The sequence below is a fragment of the Talpa europaea genome (assembly GCF_964194135.1).
Source record: "Talpa europaea genome assembly, chromosome: 3".
In the NCBI taxonomy this organism is placed as follows: Eukaryota; Metazoa; Chordata; class Mammalia; order Eulipotyphla; family Talpidae; genus Talpa; species Talpa europaea.
The window spans coordinates 101,855,871-101,874,749 of record NC_140069.1 but is presented as its reverse complement, the minus strand read 5'-3'; the positions used below and the strand labels follow the sequence as shown (position 1 = coordinate 101,874,749).

General features: G+C 39.7%; 1 protein-coding gene across 2 annotated transcripts in view; it reads left to right on the top strand.

The window, feature by feature from the left end:
• The window catches only part of CPVL (carboxypeptidase vitellogenic like), a gene marked incomplete at its 5' end in the record, with an annotated part of 100,711 nt that overhangs the window by 66,324 nt on the left and 15,508 nt on the right, over positions 1-18,879 (top strand). For both annotated transcript variants that reach the window (XM_084229851.1, XM_084229852.1), the window contains one exon: positions 9,396-9,578. In XM_084229851.1, the coding sequence (XP_084085977.1) occupies positions 9,396-9,578 (183 nt within the window). The remainder of the gene's footprint in view (positions 1-9,395; positions 9,579-18,879) is intronic.

Sequence of the window (18,879 nt, the reverse complement as noted above, 5' to 3'; positions counted from 1 at the left end):
AGAACTCATGGCTATGTTGGAGTTTGTAATAGAAGAATGATAAGTAAAGAGCCAGAAGAGGAAATGTAGAGGACTGCTTTGTAGGAGTTTCATTGATTTAGCATCTGTAGGGAAAGCTTCTTAAAAAAAATTTTTTTTTTGATTAGTGAACAGGAGAACATTCAAAACTAAGACAGATAGCAGCCAACTGGGAACGCTGTGCAGCCTGGAACAGCTTAGGCTGCTGTTCAATCATTTCCCCAAACAGGAAACCACAAAATGTTAGAGATTAAGGTCACTAGATCATTGGGAAAAGAGCATAACTTTGTCTGCAAAGTATTATGATGGATTGTAAATGGGCCAAAATATAAGCATAAATCTTTCGCCTAAAAATGCAACAACAAAAACCCAGCCTTCTCACAAAAGCATGGTTTGCTTTCCTGTTGTACCGAGAGACCAAAGCCTCTGTCTGCAACATTTCTGTAATTTTCCTAATATGTAAAGGAGTAATCAGGGAAATAAAGAGAAAAGTCTTGTAGTCTCTGTCAGTAACATGTGTGCTTCGGTTTGGATTTAAAAAAAATAGAGCTCACATGATTTATTTTCAGTTTATGCTTTAATACTGACAATGAAAATATATCAAAATGTACATTTATATACATTTGTCTGAAATCCCTTCTTTCAAGTATTAAGTTGTACAGGCATCGTTAAAAGCACAGATGTCTTCTTCGCCTCTGATTATCACCCCCTTAACTTACTTAAAGTCAAGAGCTGAATGTAGAAGACTTAGGATCTTTTTTTGTTAAGGCTGCAGGTAAACTGGTCTGTAGGTACCTAACAAAGCTGGTTGCTTTATATCTGCCTAGAAAATATTTACCTTTCAAGGGCATGAACAATGTAAAGTAAATCATGTAAAGGGTTAATCTTTTTATTAGGGAGACATTTTCTTACTGAGAATTAAATCCTTGAATAAACTGCTGATTCATGTACATCTAGAACCTGAAAATTTATGGCTTGAAATGTTAAAATGACTAGATTGTAGAAAGACATAAGTGAAACTGACATTTGTTTACCTCTTTTAGAGAACGAAAGCATAAACTTGCCTTTCTTCTGACCATTCACTGTTTTGCAAAGCTAAAAAAAAATCCAGAGCATTAGAAGGTCAGGGGTCACATCTTTTCATTTCTGTGCCCTGGGTGCCTAGTCCGAGGCTTTCTGTAAATATTTAACTTATGTGAGTAGAAATTTCTTATGAGCAGATTAAACACACAAACACACACAAACCACGACATGTGTTCTACGCATGTAATCTGCTCTCCAACTCAGACAGAAGGCTGCTTCCCTTGCAATTCAGATGGAGGTGAAACTCAGCTGCCTGCAGGTCCAGGAAGGAAATGAAATAAATGAAAAGTGTTGGATTGAGACCTATTGATCTTTCTTTTTTCACCCATGACACAGACATGGATACAGAGAAATATTTTTCTCTCTTAGTAATAACAATAACCTAAGTATGCAGTTTTCAAGCGGTCCATTTAAAACCTCTGTAGTTTGTTATGCAAATTTATTTTTCAGTATCTTCTTGATAAAGAATAACAACATTGATCAAACCCAGCTCCTCAGGTTACAGGACACTTTTATAGCTTGATGCTCCCAAAAAACTAGATGCTCCCAACAGCTCTGGGATACAGTTATGCAGTTCATGGAGAAAATGAAGGCACAGAGTATATGCTGAAGACACTGAGTAAGCACAGGTCTTGGGGGCCTGAACTGGGGAGGGAGCTCAGGATTTCTGACTGCAGGAGTCATATTACTTTTATAAGTTCCTACTGTTTATTTTGTCAAATTGATGATACAGTGCACTTGTGTTAGAATCCTGACTCACACATCTTAAATCACAGTTCTAATTCCATAGAACGATCATTTGGAAATTGTTGGACTGTTTGGGAACTATGTTGAGCTATTCAAGCATAGTGATAATAGTAACAGTCAGTATTCATTGAAAATGACTTACTATGTGCCTAGGATGTTAATGGTCTATGTACATTATGCTATGTAATTCTCCCAGTGACCCTCTTTCTGATTTTCTTTGCCTACCTCATTTTGCAGATGAGAAAACTGACCTCTTGATAGGCAAGTAATCAAAAAAATCTTGCTAGCAAGTGGCAGGGCTAGGATTCAAACCTAGCCACAAAACTGTGTTAATTGTAACATTGTCTTTCTTTCCCAAAAGTCACATATACTTTTTGGGTGGCTCCTTGTCTGGGGAATTACAAATATAGGATAAACCAACTGTTCAATGTAATTTGTGGGGGGTGGGGGTGGGTAGAGACTTTAGGCTGTAAGGCAATGTGGAAGAGGCATTAGAAGCACACAGCTGGGACTCAGGAAGAGCTGAACTTGAACTCTGTTGCCAGTTGGCTCACCCCCTGCACTGCTGACTCCTTGTACCTGAAATGGTCCAAATAGTACCTGCCTTCTGGGGGTGTTGTGAAATCAAGAACATAAGTGTGTAGCACAGTTGCTGCAACATAATACAAAGAATGAGAGAGTTCTATTATTCTTCCAAATTTAAATATGGGGAAATGTCTGGCTTCAAAACTAAAAATCCTTCTAAAAGTGTAACTTGTGAATTTATGACTCTGACTACCAAGGAAACACTACAGAGATACCATTCCCAATGTGTGTGAAATTAGTAGTGAAAAGCATGTTATTTCAGCATTTGAATTTATAAGTTTCAGGTTTATCCTGGCTGGTTTCCTCCTACTGTGGACCATCATCTGAAAGAGTAAGATTAGCAACCAAGCATTTAACATGAAAAGGTTATCTGAATATTCTAAAGGTTAATTTTAGAAGTACTTTTTTAAATCTTCCACATCATTTTGAAATTATCAATCTGCTTAAAGGAGGTGGAACTAACAATCACTGAAATCCTAATCTCTGTGGACATGGTCTCATTAATTCTTACTACAACAAGTTGCAGGCCCTCTCCACATCCAGAAAAGGGACTGAACTCATGGAGGTCAAGCCAGGTGTCCAGGAAAACCCAGTTATTGATGCTGGGGTATATGTGGCACTGGACCAAAGGTGTTTGAGTTTCAACTTCATTTCTCACTTTTAGCAATAGAAACCATTCTTGTTTCCTGAAGCAGGAAAGTCATTGATTGGAGTAAAAAGAATGGAAAGCATAGATAGATCACAGAATTCATGGAAAAGCTGAAGAACTAGAATGAGTAAATGCAGGTACCAGGGAAAATTCTGGGGATCCAGTAGCCAAACTAGTGGGCAGACTCATTAGGTAACCCTGTGTCGCTCTGCCCACAATTCAAATTCTAGGATAAGAACAACTTAGTGACCTCACTTAGAGCATATATTTATCCCTTACACAGGGGAGCAGGACGCAGTAAGACCATACCCACCGAGAGAATGGGAGTATAGTGACCAGGAGAAAGGAGAGTAGGCTTAGGTGAGCCAAAGTAGCAGAGGATCACTAAACAACATTCCACAAGACCGTTAAAGAAGAGGGATTGATGCATACCCTGTGAATGTTGTTGATTGAGAAAAACAAAGCAATGCTAAAATAAAATAATAGCATTCATTTGGGAGGGGGATCTTAGATCTGCAAATTGGGGAGCACAAGCTCAGGTATCAGTCTAAACTGATACCATGGGTCTCAGTTGGGTCTTTATTTCAGGGAGTTTTCAAAGAAAAAAAAATGGAAGGGAGGGTGTGAAGAAGGATAGAAATGTAGAACATAGCACTAGTTATAGATTATATTTCTCAGTGTGCATTGATTTTTAGTCAAAATGGCTTCGTTTACCAGGGAGAGAATAAATAGAAAAAAAATTAACTTTTCACAGTTCTGAGAGAAAGTCATGTGTAGCTGGAAAACTATTCTTGCTAGTCAGCAAATAGCCTTTTATTCTTTGTTTTAAGTAAAAAGTTCTGTAAAATGGAGTCTTGCGCACAAGATGGAGTCAGTTCAGTCAGTTTTAACATCTCTTTTCACATTCTGTCCTTCTGATTGTGCCAGGCACCGCAAGGGCTGGGCAAGCCACTCAGAGAGTCTCTGTTCTCAAGGAGCTGATGCTATTCCATAGCTGCTGCAACAAGCCCTCCCTACACAGAAATGAGGCATCTGTCACCTGCAGAATAATGCCCTCCCACACACCCTTGTCCACAGAGCCAAAGTGAGAAATGACTGACTGCGAAATGTCATTGACATTGGACAAACAGACCAAGATTGTTTCTGAACTGGGGAATACACTATCTCCTATTCAGCTAACTCTGTTGCCAGAGTTTCTTGGTAGCACTAAACACTTAGCTGTGGGAGGTCAACAGATGCTTCTTGGTTTGAAGGAACTCAGCTCCTTTCTTAAGTTCTGGGTACAGGATTGGAAGTTCGGGATCTAAAATATATTCTTGCACATCACTGTGTCAAAACTTCCTCACCAGTAGGGTGGAGGCAGGGCTTGTAACACATCTCATGAAACTGTATGTACATTAAGTTATATGTAGTGAAAGCACTTTGAAAAGTATAGAACATATTAGTGTTTTTCTCATTTCTGCCTTTTGACAACAGCAATAAAAGATGCCTGTAATTCAAATCATCTAAGGTCATCTCTTGTAAATGCTTGAAGTCTGGAATGAGTTTTTAAGATCATCTATGAAGTAAAGTTATACTGTTTACCTTAGATATCATGAATAACTAAGTGAATAATATTTGAGTTAGTACAAATTATTCCTCAATAAAAATGTATCTTTTGCCAAACTGAGGTGACCAAGCTCTTATTGTTGTTTATTTATTTTTTCATTGTAAGAGCATTCTAACCACATTTACCAAAACAAAAAACAAAAAAAAAACAAAAAGCAAACAAACAAAAAAACCCTTAGAAAATAGTCAAGTTTAAAATCACCCATGCTTAGACAACCTTGACGCCTGGCATCTTGATTTATTCATTTCCCAAGTTTGAACTGCTTTAAAATGTAGTAATTATAGAGATCAAACAAGTAGAACCATAATTTTTAATCAGTATTTTTCATGTCTTCACATGATGATCTATTTCAAGAACCTAAGCTCTCAGACCCTAACCAGTAAAATAGAGAAAAATTCTTTAAAAAGTGTGCCTTTGCGCTTGAGACCTTACAACTGACCAACAAAAGAGGAACTGGGTATTTGGGGATGCTGTGTGGTGTGTCTCCAGAAATCACTTCCAACCAATCCTGTCCTTCGACTGTGTTTGTTAAAGTTAATACTGACAAGAGAAGTATAACTAAAAGCTGCATTCATTTCTCTCTCCTCTCTTTAGACCTTGTTGCTTAAAATACCAGCAAGCCTCAGGGGGAGGTTTGCCCCAGACTGTCCCAGTTTTAGCACTGAAAATCCTGCATCCTGGGAAAATCCTCAGTCCAGGGCAAGCCAGGACAGCTGGTCACCCTATCAGGAGGAAGTGGGTGAATGTGTGCAGAGCCTGCAGGAGTGGGCAATCTGTCAGAGCTTACATCTCGTTCTGGAATTTCTCCATCGGATGTTGCCTATCTGTGCCCTTGGGTTTCAGGATCACCCACTTCAGCTATACCTTTTTGGCTTCTTAGCTCACTGTCACTAGATCCTGGGATATCTCACCTACTCACCCAGTCCAAGAGATACCCAGCCTAAGAGATATTCCTGTGGGGCAGATGAGAGTAAATATGATATTTAGATAAAAACAAAAGCTCTGGGATTCTCGTAATAATGCTGGCAGCCTCAAATGCCAGCTCAGAAATCTACTTCACTTGATCATTAATCTGATTTCCTTTTTTGTTGCATTTGACTTATGTGTTCTTTAAAAGTGAAAAATATTTTCCTAGCTTTTCAAATGAAGGATTTCCATTTGCACCAAAAGTAGTCCTTTTGTATATTGCATGCCCAAAATTATGCAGTTCATTCCTCCACTGTCTCATCCTGGAGGCAGTGCTTGTTTCTGATGAATCTTGAATAACAAGGAAAACAGCTCAGCGATGGTCTTCAATTCAGTTCAACAAATGTGTACTTTACTGCTGTACAGATAAGTCTGCTTTTGCTGTGACTTGCATGTTTGCAAAATTTCTTGAAAACTTGCATGTTTTCACCCTCAAAGGTTTGAAAAACAAATCAATTTCAAAATATACTAATGACAGTGAGGTAACTATGAGACACTCAGAAAGATCCATAGGCATGACGAGAAAAAAATAGCCAGATACCCTTGTGTATTTGCTAATCAGCATCTTTTCACTGAATTCTAGAAAAGAACAAATTTATAGGGGATTATCTTTGTTCATCAGCTATAATCAGGCCTGCCTAGAATGGTGAAGTAGTTAAGCCTTGTTTGCTGGTATAGATCATATATAATTGTTTCCATACTGTTGGCAAAACAGCTCTAGGAGTTTTGCATGGGCCGTGAGTACTCAAAGCAATCTTTGAGGTGATTTCTTTGTATAAACAATGCAAATTTTTATTGCTGTAGTTGGGTTGAGATTTTTAAAGAGGCTTTAAATCGATCAGGGCTTTTCCCTTTAGGTTTTCTTAGGAGAGCAGAGGTGGTGATGGTGACTGAGAAACATGAAAGGCCTCGTGTTCCTGCAACAGAGGCCCAGGGCTCTTTCATCTGGGGCTGAATCCCAGCCCACTGCTGCTTTAGAATTTGGAGTGTGTAAAAGTCCTGGGCTTTTTAATTATGCGTAAGTCTTTTAAGAAGCCTATACCAGGAAAGCAGCAATGGAAACATATGCAGTGCAACATTTTATATCCAATTTGAGGAGCAACCAAAGGTCTTCACTCAGGCTAAATCAGAGCCTCCGAATAGATCAAAGGTAGCATGGAACTGAGAAAAACCTCTTTGTTGAGGGTAGAGTGACAAAGTCTTGTGAGAATTGATACCAGGTTAGTTGTTAAAAAATAATGAAAAAGTAGATAAGAAGGGAGAAAATTATTTCAGATGTCCACCTCCTAATCAACTGCTTTGAAAGTTTCATTTCTTATATGTGAAATTGCATATATATATTGTACATTCATAATTGTGATATTTGATTTTTAAATGTCATACTTAACATTATGCGATAAGCACACTCCACATTGCTTCTGGTTCAATTTATTTTATTAGCTATATATTGTATTGGTTTACAACACTGTATATACGTTTTAGGATATAGGGTTAGACCTCTTCAGATGTAGGTTATGACACCACACCCACCATCAAAGCACCTATAATCCTCCACCACAGTCCATTGGATTCCCTACCCTGTCATCATACCACATCCCACCCTCTCCCTCTTCTGGTAGCTTCAATTCAATAGTTAGGTTTCTAGGATTTGTTTTGGTTTAATTTTGTTTCTTTTCTTTACATATGAGTGAAATCATCAACATTTGTCTTTCTCCTTCTGACTTACTTTGCTTAGCATAATCCCCTCCAGTTCCATCCAAGTTGTTCAAAATGTTATGATTTCATCCTTTTTTTATAGCAGAGTAGCATTCCATTGTGCATGTGTACCACATCTCTAGCCAGCCATCTGTAGTTAGGTTGTTTCCATGGCTTGGAAAGAGTGCTGCAATGAACACAGGAATACATATATCCCTTCAAATTAGTCTTTTGTATTCTTCAGATAGATACAGAGGTGTGGAATTCCTGAATTAGATGGTGAGTCCATTTTTAATATCTTGAGAAGCCTCCACACCGTTTTCCACAGCACTGGAGCAGTCTGCATCCCCACCAACAGTGTGTGAGAGTTCTGCTTCCTCCACATCCCCAGCAATAATACTTGTTGTCTCTGGTCTTTTTGATCTGAGCCATTCTCATGGGTGTGAAGTCGTGTCTCATTGTGATTTTGGTTTGCATCACTGATGATAAATGATGACAAACAATTTTTCATATGCGCGTTGGCTATCTGTATGTGTTCTTTGGAGAAGTGCCTATTTAGCTCTTCTGCCCATTTTTTGATTGAGTTATTTGTTTTCTTTGTGTTGAGTTATATGAGTTCTTTGTAGATCTTTGATATTAATCCCTTGTGGGATAAATATTGTACAAATACTTGCTCTCACTCAGTAGGGTGTCTTTTTGTTTTAAAGTTACTTTTGTTTTGCAGAAGATTTTTGGTTTGATGTAGTCTCATTTGTTTATTTTTGTTTTTGTTTCCCTTGCTTTGGGGGTTGAGTCCTCACAGACACCACTAAAGACAGTGACTCACAGTGTTGCCTGTTTTCTTCTATGTATTTTAGAGTTTCAAGTTTTACATCCAAGTTTTAATCCTTGTTAATTTTTATTTATAGTGTGAGATAGTGCTCTACTTTCATTCTTTGCATGTGTTCATCTAGTTTTCCCAATACCATTTGTTCGGGAGATTGTTCTTTCTTCATTGTGTACCCTTTATCCCTTAGATGTAAATTAATTGTCCCTGTAAGTGTGGGTTTATTTCTAGACTCAAATAATTCCATTGGTCTGTGTGTCTATATTTATTCTAATGTCATCCTGTTTTGTCAAACATATATATATGGAGCAGTGTGTCAAACATATATATATATATATATACACATATATATTTTATATATATATGTATATACACACACACACACATACACACACATATATAATTGGGGGGGTGGATTATTGTCATAGAATTTATTTCACAAAAAGTTTCCAGTACTTTTACAACTCAGGTATTATCTCAAGCTGTTGCAATACAGATTGAAAATTGTTTTGGAAGGAAAGGAAAGAGTTGTCCCAGAGCTATTCCTTCTTTGATATCCATCAACTTGGCCAAAAAGAAAATGCTTTTTAGAAAGAAAGGACATTCCTTACAGTTCACAAGTGACTGTCATATTTAAGAAAAAGTGATCTTGGAAGTGACATGGCAGACATAGTTTGCCTCCAAGTGGTGAATCTGAAGCACCTGCACCTATCTGTGCTGCAAGAAATTGTAGTTTCCCTGAAATCTATGTAGGAGGTGGGAAGCGTGGATTAACTAAGAGTATGCTCAGCTTACCAGCTATCACAGTGACTGAAAGTAAAGTTAATAAAAAGCAAGATTCATGAAAATTCTATGGTATAATGATCCTTAGTTCCACTAAAATGCAACCACAGTCTTCTTTAACATAGTCTCCCATTCAAGTAAAATCTGTGTCACTGGGTAATACAGAGCAATGCTTTTGCAACTTTATGCAGATTCCTATTAAGAATCATGCTTTTGGAAGAATGTAATGCATGAAATAGGTCTTGAGTGTATTTTAGATTGTTGCTATGTGTGACTAACTCAAAAAATGATCCCACTGATCTGCGGGGCTTTCCTCTCTGAGCATGTATCAGAGAAACTCAGGGTCCCTTTTCTCTCTTGCTATCTTTACTTGGATAGACTCACTGGCTTTACCTGCTGAATCCTGGATTGCCCATGACTCAATTTCATTTCAGGTTTTGATCTACAATGGCCAACTGGACATCATTGTGGCAGCACCCCTGACAGAGCTCTCCTTGTTGGCCATGAACTGGAAAGATGCCAAGGAATACAGGACAGTGGAAAGAAAAGTTTGGAGGATCTTTAAAACTGATAGTGAAGTGGCTGGTTATGTGCGGCAAGTGAATGACTTCTGTCAGGTATGATAGGGCTTGGGGGCATGCAGGTGATGGGGATGGCAGAGTGGGATTGAAACTAAACCCTGAATACCAATAAGGCATGACTGATCTTAAAGACATACAACAATCAAAATGTTTCATCTGTGAAATGGGATCTGAGTTCACATTAAAGTACATAGGACTTAATATAAAACCAGACGGAAGTTTAGGTATTGTACAAGAGCTGATGTGACAATTAAAAAGGCAATTTTTTTTAAGATTTATTTTTCATTTATTTATGGATACAAGAACTGGGTGTAGGCCAGAGGTTTAGGGGGGCGGTGAAAGGATTCACCAGAGACAGAGTGGGGAGCAGAACAGGTGAATCTACTGAAATACACTGAGGGGAGCAGCAGGAGAGAGAGGAGAGGTTTGCTGTGCCATGTGGGTTAACTCCCTTGCTGGGGAAAGAATTTAGTCCCACTGGCTGGTGATAGCTTGGCAGTACTGAGACTTTAACCCATACACCACCAGGGAAGCCCCAAAAAGGCAATTCTTAAGCTCAAAAAGATTCATTAATGAGGGCCTCCCCGGTGGCGCAGCGGTTGAGCGCTGGGTTGCGAAGCTGCCCGCGGCCTCTGCAGTGCCGGTTCGATCTCCAGCTGCTCCCCGGCCACCTGAGGAGGGTCCCACATGGTGTGCAGACCTCTCCTGCCGCCCGCTGCTCCCCTCAGCAGTGTGCTTCGGTCCTTCTGCCTGCTCTGCTCCCCGCTCTGGCTCTGGTGAATTCTCTCACCCTCCGTCGCTTCTGACTGTACCCAGTGCATGCATAAACAAAACAAACAAACAAATAAAAAATAAATAAAACATGCCTCTATTAAAAAAAAAGATTCATTAATGAGAAAATCAATATATTGAAGAACAAAAAGGAGATTGGACAAATTACATGAGGAAAATTCAATGTGATTTTCACTCAGGCTTCTAAACTTATGTACCACTATTTGTTTGGTTTTATCACCTCTTGGCCCCGAATCAACTATTGATTTTATGAGATCAGAACCATATTAGACTAAGCTTGTTGACCTTCCCCTCGCTTTGCAAGCCTGGCTCCTGTGGTACGCAGAATAATGGCCCCAGAGTCCCCTCCTCCTAGTCTCTGGAACCTGTGTATATGTTGTATTATGAGGAAAGGAGTTAAGTCCACATAGGGAAATAAATTTGCTGAATGTCAGACCTAGAGATAAATTATTCCAGATTAATAATCAAATGCAGATAAGCTCACTGTAGTCACAAAGATCACTATAAGTGAATAAGGAAGTCAGGTTAATCAGAATCAACGATTGGAAGATACTACACCACTGCCTTGAAGGCAGAGGAAGGGAACATGAGTCAAAGAAAGCGGGTGGCATCAGGAAGTAACCCTAGAGCCTCTGTAGAATGAATGGAGTCCTGTCAATGTCTTGATTTAGTCCAGTGACACCATTTCAAAATTCTGACCTCCAGAATTGTAAAAATAGAAATTTGTTATTTTAATATACAAAACTTGTGATGATTTGTTATAACAAACATAGTAAATGAATACACCCCTCATAACCTGGCTACCTTGGCAGATTTTCAATACCTTCAAAGGGATGTGTTTTGTATTTTGTCCAGCTTTTTCACATTTCCTTAAAAGGAAGTTTGACAAGTTTCTCTGTCAATATAGTATATGGCACTTGTTGCTCTGTTCATGTTATACATGTTTTCAAAATTACAGTATGGTTTTTAAAAGATTTATTTATGTATACAAGAGCTGGGGTACAGGCCAGTGGTGTGGGGGGTGAGAGGATTCACCAGAGACAGAGTGGGGAACAAAACAGGCAGATTGACCGAAGTACATTGCTGAGGGGAGCAGCGGGTGAGTCAGAAGAGGTCTGCTGCACCATGTGGGTACCTCCCTGGCTGGGAATCTAACTCGTGCTGCAGTGGCTGAGGATTGCTTCATAGGTTGCATCTTAACCCTTGCGCCACCAAGGAGGCCCTACAGTATAAATTCTTAACTTATCTTTAGGTAATAATCTATTGAAATATGTTAACTTTCTTAACAGTTCCTCTGTTGTTAGTCAATTAAGTTTGTTTTCCTTTGTTGTCATTAAAATTATTACTAACCTAATTTCCCAAAGAATATCTTGCATGTCAGTAGTTCTACATCAACTACTTAATCAGTCAGAAAAGATATACTATGATTTGTTTTGTACACTGTAACAAAAGAAAAAAACGTAAAATATGCCAGTAAAAGATAGGAGTCAGAAGAGGTGGAAATATCTGCTTATATTTATGTTTAATAAAATAATAAAGACCATTTTTGTTTCATAAGCATTAAATACATGCCAGACATAATGATAGATATGGTTTTGGTATCATTGAAACACCGTTTTATTTATTTTTTTAAGATTTATTTATTTATGCATACAAGAGCTGGGGTACAGGCCAGAGGTGCAGAGGGTGGGGGTGGTGGTGAGAGGATTCACCAGAGACAGAGTGGGAAACAGAACAGGCAGACTGACGAAGTACACTGCTGAGGGGAGCAGTGAGCGAGTCAGGAGAGGTCTGCTGTGCCATATGGGTTGCTTCCTGGATAGCTTCATAGGTTGCATCTTAACCCCTTGCGCCACCAGGGAGGCCCTGAAATACCTTTTTAAATGATAGGATTTTATTTTAATTTTTTAGAGGAGGAAATAGACTGTGAGAACGTAAACAATTAATCCAGTATCATCCAATGATCGAGACAGAATTCAATCTTTATGCCAGTTATTTCCAGAGCCTGTTTGTCTGTGTCTACCACATTGCCTCTGACAGCTAATTGCCAGTAAGGTGGGGAACATTAGCTAAATAGAAGAGACACACTGGAAAAACTTATTTAACATTTTCATGTGTTATAAAAATGTTGATTAGGAATTCCTTAGGTGCAATATAAAAGAGATCCTTTTCAACACTTATAAGATTCTAAATACACTCCCAGCAATATATTAGAATGCAGTTATCCTTTGCCAAGGGCTAGAATTAAAGATACTAGTGTAATAATAAAATGCCCATTTCTTTTATTTTTGAGTACATCCTCCCATCCACTGACCAGATGCTCTGCCTGCTACAAGGTCAGCATACCTAATATGATGAAGTCTCTTCTATCAAGGGGTTCCTACTCAATGGAGGAAAGAAATAAAGACAGAACATAAAAATATATACTATTCACTAAGATAATATCTGAAAATAATACTAGATGATATGAAAGAATGTCAGGAGTGGCTGGTACAGGGACTGCTTGTGGTGGTGCATCTAGTAAGCCTCTCTGAAGAGGGTGTGAAGTGGCTGCCATGTGCAGGTGTGAGTCAGAGCTTGTGTGCAGGGAGTGTCTAGATGTGCCAAGGGCAGAAGCAAGCTGAGGTGTCTGAGAAAGGGAAAGAAGACCAGTGTATCTGTATTAAGAAAAGATAAAGAGAGGAGATGAAGCTGGAAAATTGTCTGCAGCCATATTATGTGGGACCATGTGGGTCAGGGTAGCATTTGGATTTGGAAGGCTAATCACATCCCAGTTTTATATAGTTTTATACACACACACGCACACACACACACACACATATATATATATATATATATATATATATATATATATATATATATATATATGTAGAAACAATATAATGGCTAGAGGCTTGACTAGTCAGCCAGGAAACATTAGTTTGCATTCTGAGTCTTCATTAGTTATATGACTTTGAGCAAGTTTCTCACCTGTTTATGCCCAAATTTCATTGTCTTATAAAATATAAAAAGTAAATAAAATAATTGTAGTAACAATACCTCCCTGCTCTGAACAGAATTATGTCTCCAAGATTCATATGTTGAATCCCTAATCCACAGTATGGCTATAATTAGAGATAGAACCTATAAGGAGATAGTTAAGATTAAGTGAGGACATAAGGGTGGGACTCTGGATCTTTGTGATTAGTGTCCTTGTAAGAAACACCAGACAGTTCTCTCTCCCCCGCCCCTCCTGCCCACCCTCCCTTCTCTAAAAACACAGAGAGAAGGTGGCAATCCTCAAGACAGAAAGGGAACTTCTCCTGAAACCAAATCCATCAGTACCTTGATCTTGGATTTCACAGTCTCTAGAACTCTGAGAAATAAATTTCTGTTAAGAACAGTCGTTAATGGTGCCCTGTTAGGATAGCTGAAGGGATTCAATAAGCTAATTAAGTGTAGAGCAGTAACCGAGTCATAGTGTTTTAGTATTATTATTATTAGTTAGTACCCTGGACCACTTTCAAACATATACAAAATAAAAGGAAAATTATAAATAGTAAAAGTTAAGATCAGGGGAAATATTTGATTCAAAATCAACCCAGTGGAGGAAGGTAGAATATTGATATTCAGGCCATTATGGGTAAACTTGAATGTTGAGCTGCCAGGGAGAAATGTCCATTGCATCACTCTACAATGAGAATCTCACCAAGTATGCTTAGCGAATCCTCAGATTCTTTCACGGCTGCGTCTTCCACCTGTTTTATGTCCCCTGGACCAGCCTGTGAAACACTGTGGTGCCCCATCACACATGTGTCCTGCTTGACTCTGCATAAAGCATCCAGCTTGGAAGACCAGACTGCGGCTGCAGGGCAGCGCTGCTGCAGAGGTGGGAAAAGGGATTGGCTGCCACTCAGAAACTCATGGCAAATATCACACTCAGCCTGCTGACTCTTCTTGTGAATGCAAAACACATTTAGAGATGAAATGGCACCCCTCTGGCTGCCAAAAAATGGGTAACAAAAGAAGCAAGGCCCACATATGTTTGTGATAGGGAGTGTTTTAGCACGCAGCAAGGGACCTGCATTTTATGTAGGTGATTTAAAAAGGCTGGCGGAGCTCCTTTCCCCTCATGCCTCAGCGTACGATTGGGGGTAGTGTGTGGAGAGAAAAGAGGATGAAGGAGAGAAAAGAGCTCCGGTGTTAACAAAGGCATTCTCTGTAAGGCTTGAATTGAGAAAACTGTCCAAATGTCAAGTGTCTGATAATAAAAAAAAACGGACCTTCACCATGGACTTGCCTTTTAGCACTAGACACACTAAACAGAAGCATGTGTATGTGTCTGCCAAAAAAGAAACCTCACTCTGTGCCAAACTCCACAGCTCTTAATTTAAAATTCGAAACCAAAGTAGACTTGTCTCCGGATGGTTACCTAAAATGTCCACTTAAAGAAATGACAGCTCTGCCCAGGGAGCACCAGGCCACTGTGAGGGGAGCATTTCCTCTGTGTTTTCCTGACAGGCTGCCCAGGAAAACTGAAGGCACCTCCAACCAACCTCCAATGAGGCTGCCCCTTGGAGGACCTGGACAGCAGCCAACCCTGTTTCTGCAGCATTCTAAAGATGGACACAGACTCATTAACCATCTGGGTAGTGGACTTTCCTGAGTCCCACTTTGTTCATCTGTAAAATGTAAAGTTTGAACTGAATTATCTCTAACATATCTGCTAAAAAAGATCCAAAACATCTATTTTTCATTAATACCCAGAGGGACTCAGCAAAAATATAGACTAATGGACTTCAGTGGATAGGGATGTAGATATATGCACACACCTATGTGTGTGTGTGTGCATCTACTGGTATTGACTTGAAAGTGTAGTTTCCAATAGTGTTACAGTATAGATTAGAAAGCTAATCCTTTTCCTACGTGGCTGTGACAAGCTATGGTCATCACTGACCTTGTCCTTTTGGGGTGCTGTGCTGAATGTGACAGGTGCTGTTCATGACCTGTGCTGGTGTTATCACTGTTTTTGAAATGCAGAATATTTTGTTCTTATATCACTGAATCATCATTATAGCCCTAAAAGATTTTGACTGTACATTTGGAAATACAAAATTTTAATCAGAATAACCTAACACTGATGAATTTCTTGAAGAACATTTTTTTCTAGAATAAGTTTCATCATTAAATTAAATTTTCTGATGAAAGTACTGAAACCATTTCAAATTCCTCTATCTTTATTTCACTGAAAATATTTTTATTGAGACTAATAATATTCCTTGTAAATGTCAAAAAAAAAATTGAGTCACTGCTCAGTTTTCAGTCTTATCAAATCTCACTGGGGTGTGTAGCTTCTGCTAATTTTTTTTTATTGTGGTAAAATACACATAACATAAAATGTAGGAGTGTGTATAAATTTCAAGAAGTTTATTTCCTGATTGCATTGCTATTGTGATATTTTTGTAATAAAAATTCAGGTTGGTTGATAATTACAAAATAGATTACCTCAGGTAGGTAGCATTTTGTGGCCAAAATAAACTTTAGATTTCATTTGCCAGCTGGGGGAACTGAAGCCCACAGGTTAAGTGTCCCAAAGTCTTGGTGCATTTCATGTTAGAACTGAGCCGGGCCTCCTGGCCTCCAGCCCAGTGGGTCTCTACTTCACAAGGACACCCCCTCTGGAATGAGGGATGGATTGGCAGCAGCAGTGTGGTGGCAGAGTTAAGCTTGGAGCCTTATATGTATCTGCCGTAGTTAAAGCAGGCCTGGGAAAGAATGTGTGTCCCGCATCCCGTGTTAGCTTTGAATAACATCCACGTGCCCACCTCCCATAGACAAGCAAAGGATCTGGGTTTTCTAAAAGGCACTAGAACTTAGTAGGTTGTGAAGCTGGTCTGTCCAATGTTAAAATGTTATAGCTTCATCTGGGAATGTCTCATATTAATGAAAGTACAGATGCTAAAATTAGCTCCAATGAGCAAAGAGAACATGTTGGGCAGAGGCTCGGAGTAAGAGTATACAGTGCTGGGCATGGGCAGGGACCTCAGGCTGGCCTCTGGCCTGGAGAATGAAAACTGGGAGAAAAACTGGAAAGGGGCCATCAGCCTCCATGGCAAAGGAGTGTGCATTCCATTGTTTGTTAGTGGGAACCCTTGAGGTGTTTTTCTCCCTATGTTTTTTATACACATGATATTCATGTAAAAATACACGTTAACACAAAATTCACCATTTTAACCATTTTGTGGTGGGCGGGTCGGTGGTATTAAATCCATTCCTAATACTGTGCAGCCATCAGCCCCACCCATCGCACGGCTCTTTCATCTTGCAAAGCTGAAACTCTGCCATCATTAAACAGTAACGCCCCCTCACGTACCTTCTCTCTAGCTCCTGGCAACCCCTGTCCTACTTTCCATCTCTGAATTTGACTACTCCCCTATCTCATATAAGTAGAAGCATATCGTGTTTGTCTTCATGAAAGGTTTTCAAGCACATTTTCAGAGGTGTTCTCTGGGAAGTTAAAAATGAAATGGATGACGTCTGGGTGGGGAGTAGGCAGAGAAGGGAGATCCTAGGGATCTAGGAAATCAGGTTAGGTAGGAATTTTATTGGAAGATATTTTTTCATTTACCTTCTTGACACTTGATTATGAACTTCCGCAGTACAGAGGGGGATGAGGTGGGTAAGTTTTGGAAAGTCCAATTGGTGAGGACTTTCCGTAGGAACACCAAATTAAAAGCTAAGTATCTACACAGAGTCCAGCATACTGATGTCTTCCTGGTACCCCATAAGGGCAGCCACAGGAATCACCTGTGGCTCCCTGAAGCACAAGCCCTGCACCGCATCTTACATCTTGACTCTGACCTGGGTTTAACCCGAGGGTCCTCAGTCCCATTGTCTGCCTTATTCTCCTCAGAGCTTTTCCCCTAATTTTCTGGTTGCCAACAGACAGTGGCCCTTTAGCTAGGGGTCATATCCAGAGAAACCCAAGAGAAGGAGCCACCACCCTCAAAGCTTAACTCCTAGAGAGTCATGGACAATGGAAGCGTCTGGTACAAAAGAGGAAGATGGATTTGGAGACAGACAAGCCTGGTTTGAATTTCCAGCTTATGTCTAACTAGCAGAGGACTGGTTCCAGGTCCTGTAAACTCTGAGCAGGAACAATTTCTCCATAAGGTCTCAGGGAGACGGACAGAGATGTTAACAGTGCTACCGATTCTTTAGCATAGCCAGCCGTCAGGCCCGTGGTCCACCACCCACTTTCTTATCCAGAATTGTATGGAATACCAGTAGCTCCTCTATAAATTATGTGATGAATTAATAGGAAACAGAAGCTTCACCTGAGAAACTTGTGTATGGCTTCAAATGGTAGCATTTGAGATTTTACAAGCCACAGCTCGATCTTTCCTTTGTACCACAGTACCTTCAGTACTATGAGGGCAGGGCATGGGCAGTGGTGGTTGAATCTAGGCTCCATATCTGCCCTCGGGTTGTGTAATGGGGGTGATGCCAAAGATGGAGTGTTGGGGGTGGAGAGTTCACATAGAAGGTTTGTCCCTGAAGGTAAGGTGTGTGCATGAGGCAAAGACCTGGTGTGCACATGGAAGGCGGTAACAACCACAGCTTGCTAACCAAACTTTTCTAAAACTAATGTTAACTCTCTTTTGTTGCTTTGACTACACAAACTAAGAGATGAAGAAAAGCATAACCATTGTCCTTTGAGCGGAAGGGAAGGCCTGGCTAGGAACTGAACATCTCCGTGGATAATCCATAGAGGGAATGACAGAGAACTGGCCACCTCCCTTTGTTGGACTTCCTGCTGACAATTTTTTTCTTTTTTTCTTTTTTTTTTGAGAATTTTCAACAGCTGAGGGAGCATTATGAACTGTTTCCGAAAGAACTAACAGTTCCGGAAAGGTCTTCACTAAGACCTTGATTGTGCTAAAAAAATCAGAGTAAGCAAAGAGCAATAAATGTAACTTTTGTATTTGACTAGTTGAGAGGGGATGAGAAGTTAAAATAATATTTAATGGGGCCTCTCTGGTGGCAAGAGTTTAAAGTCTCAGTGTTATCAAGTTATCACCAACCACTGAGACATGAGTTCAATCCCCAGCAGTGAACTAACCCACATGGTGCAGCAGACCTCTCCTGCTTTGCCCACCGCTCTCCTCAGCAGTGTATCTCAGTACATCTGCCTGTTCTGCTCCCCACTCTGTCTCTGGTGAATCCTCTCACTCCCAGGCCCAGCACCTCTGGCTTATACCCCAGTTCTTGTATGCATAAATAAAGTAAATCTTTAAAAAAAAATGATATTTAGTGGAGGAAAGTAATTATTAAACAGATTTGAGACAATGATTACCAAATACAGCTAATTCCCTGGAAAATATCTTCTGACTTTTTTTTACAGAGATTATTAAACTGAATCTTCATAAGTCTCAACTCTATTGCCTTCTACAAAGAAGGGTGTCCTGATTCATGGGCTCTTTGTCTCCACCTTCTAGAACTAGGAAGAGTGCTTCTGTTTATGCGAATCATACTGTGGTCAGAAAACCAGAACAAGCAATCAAAC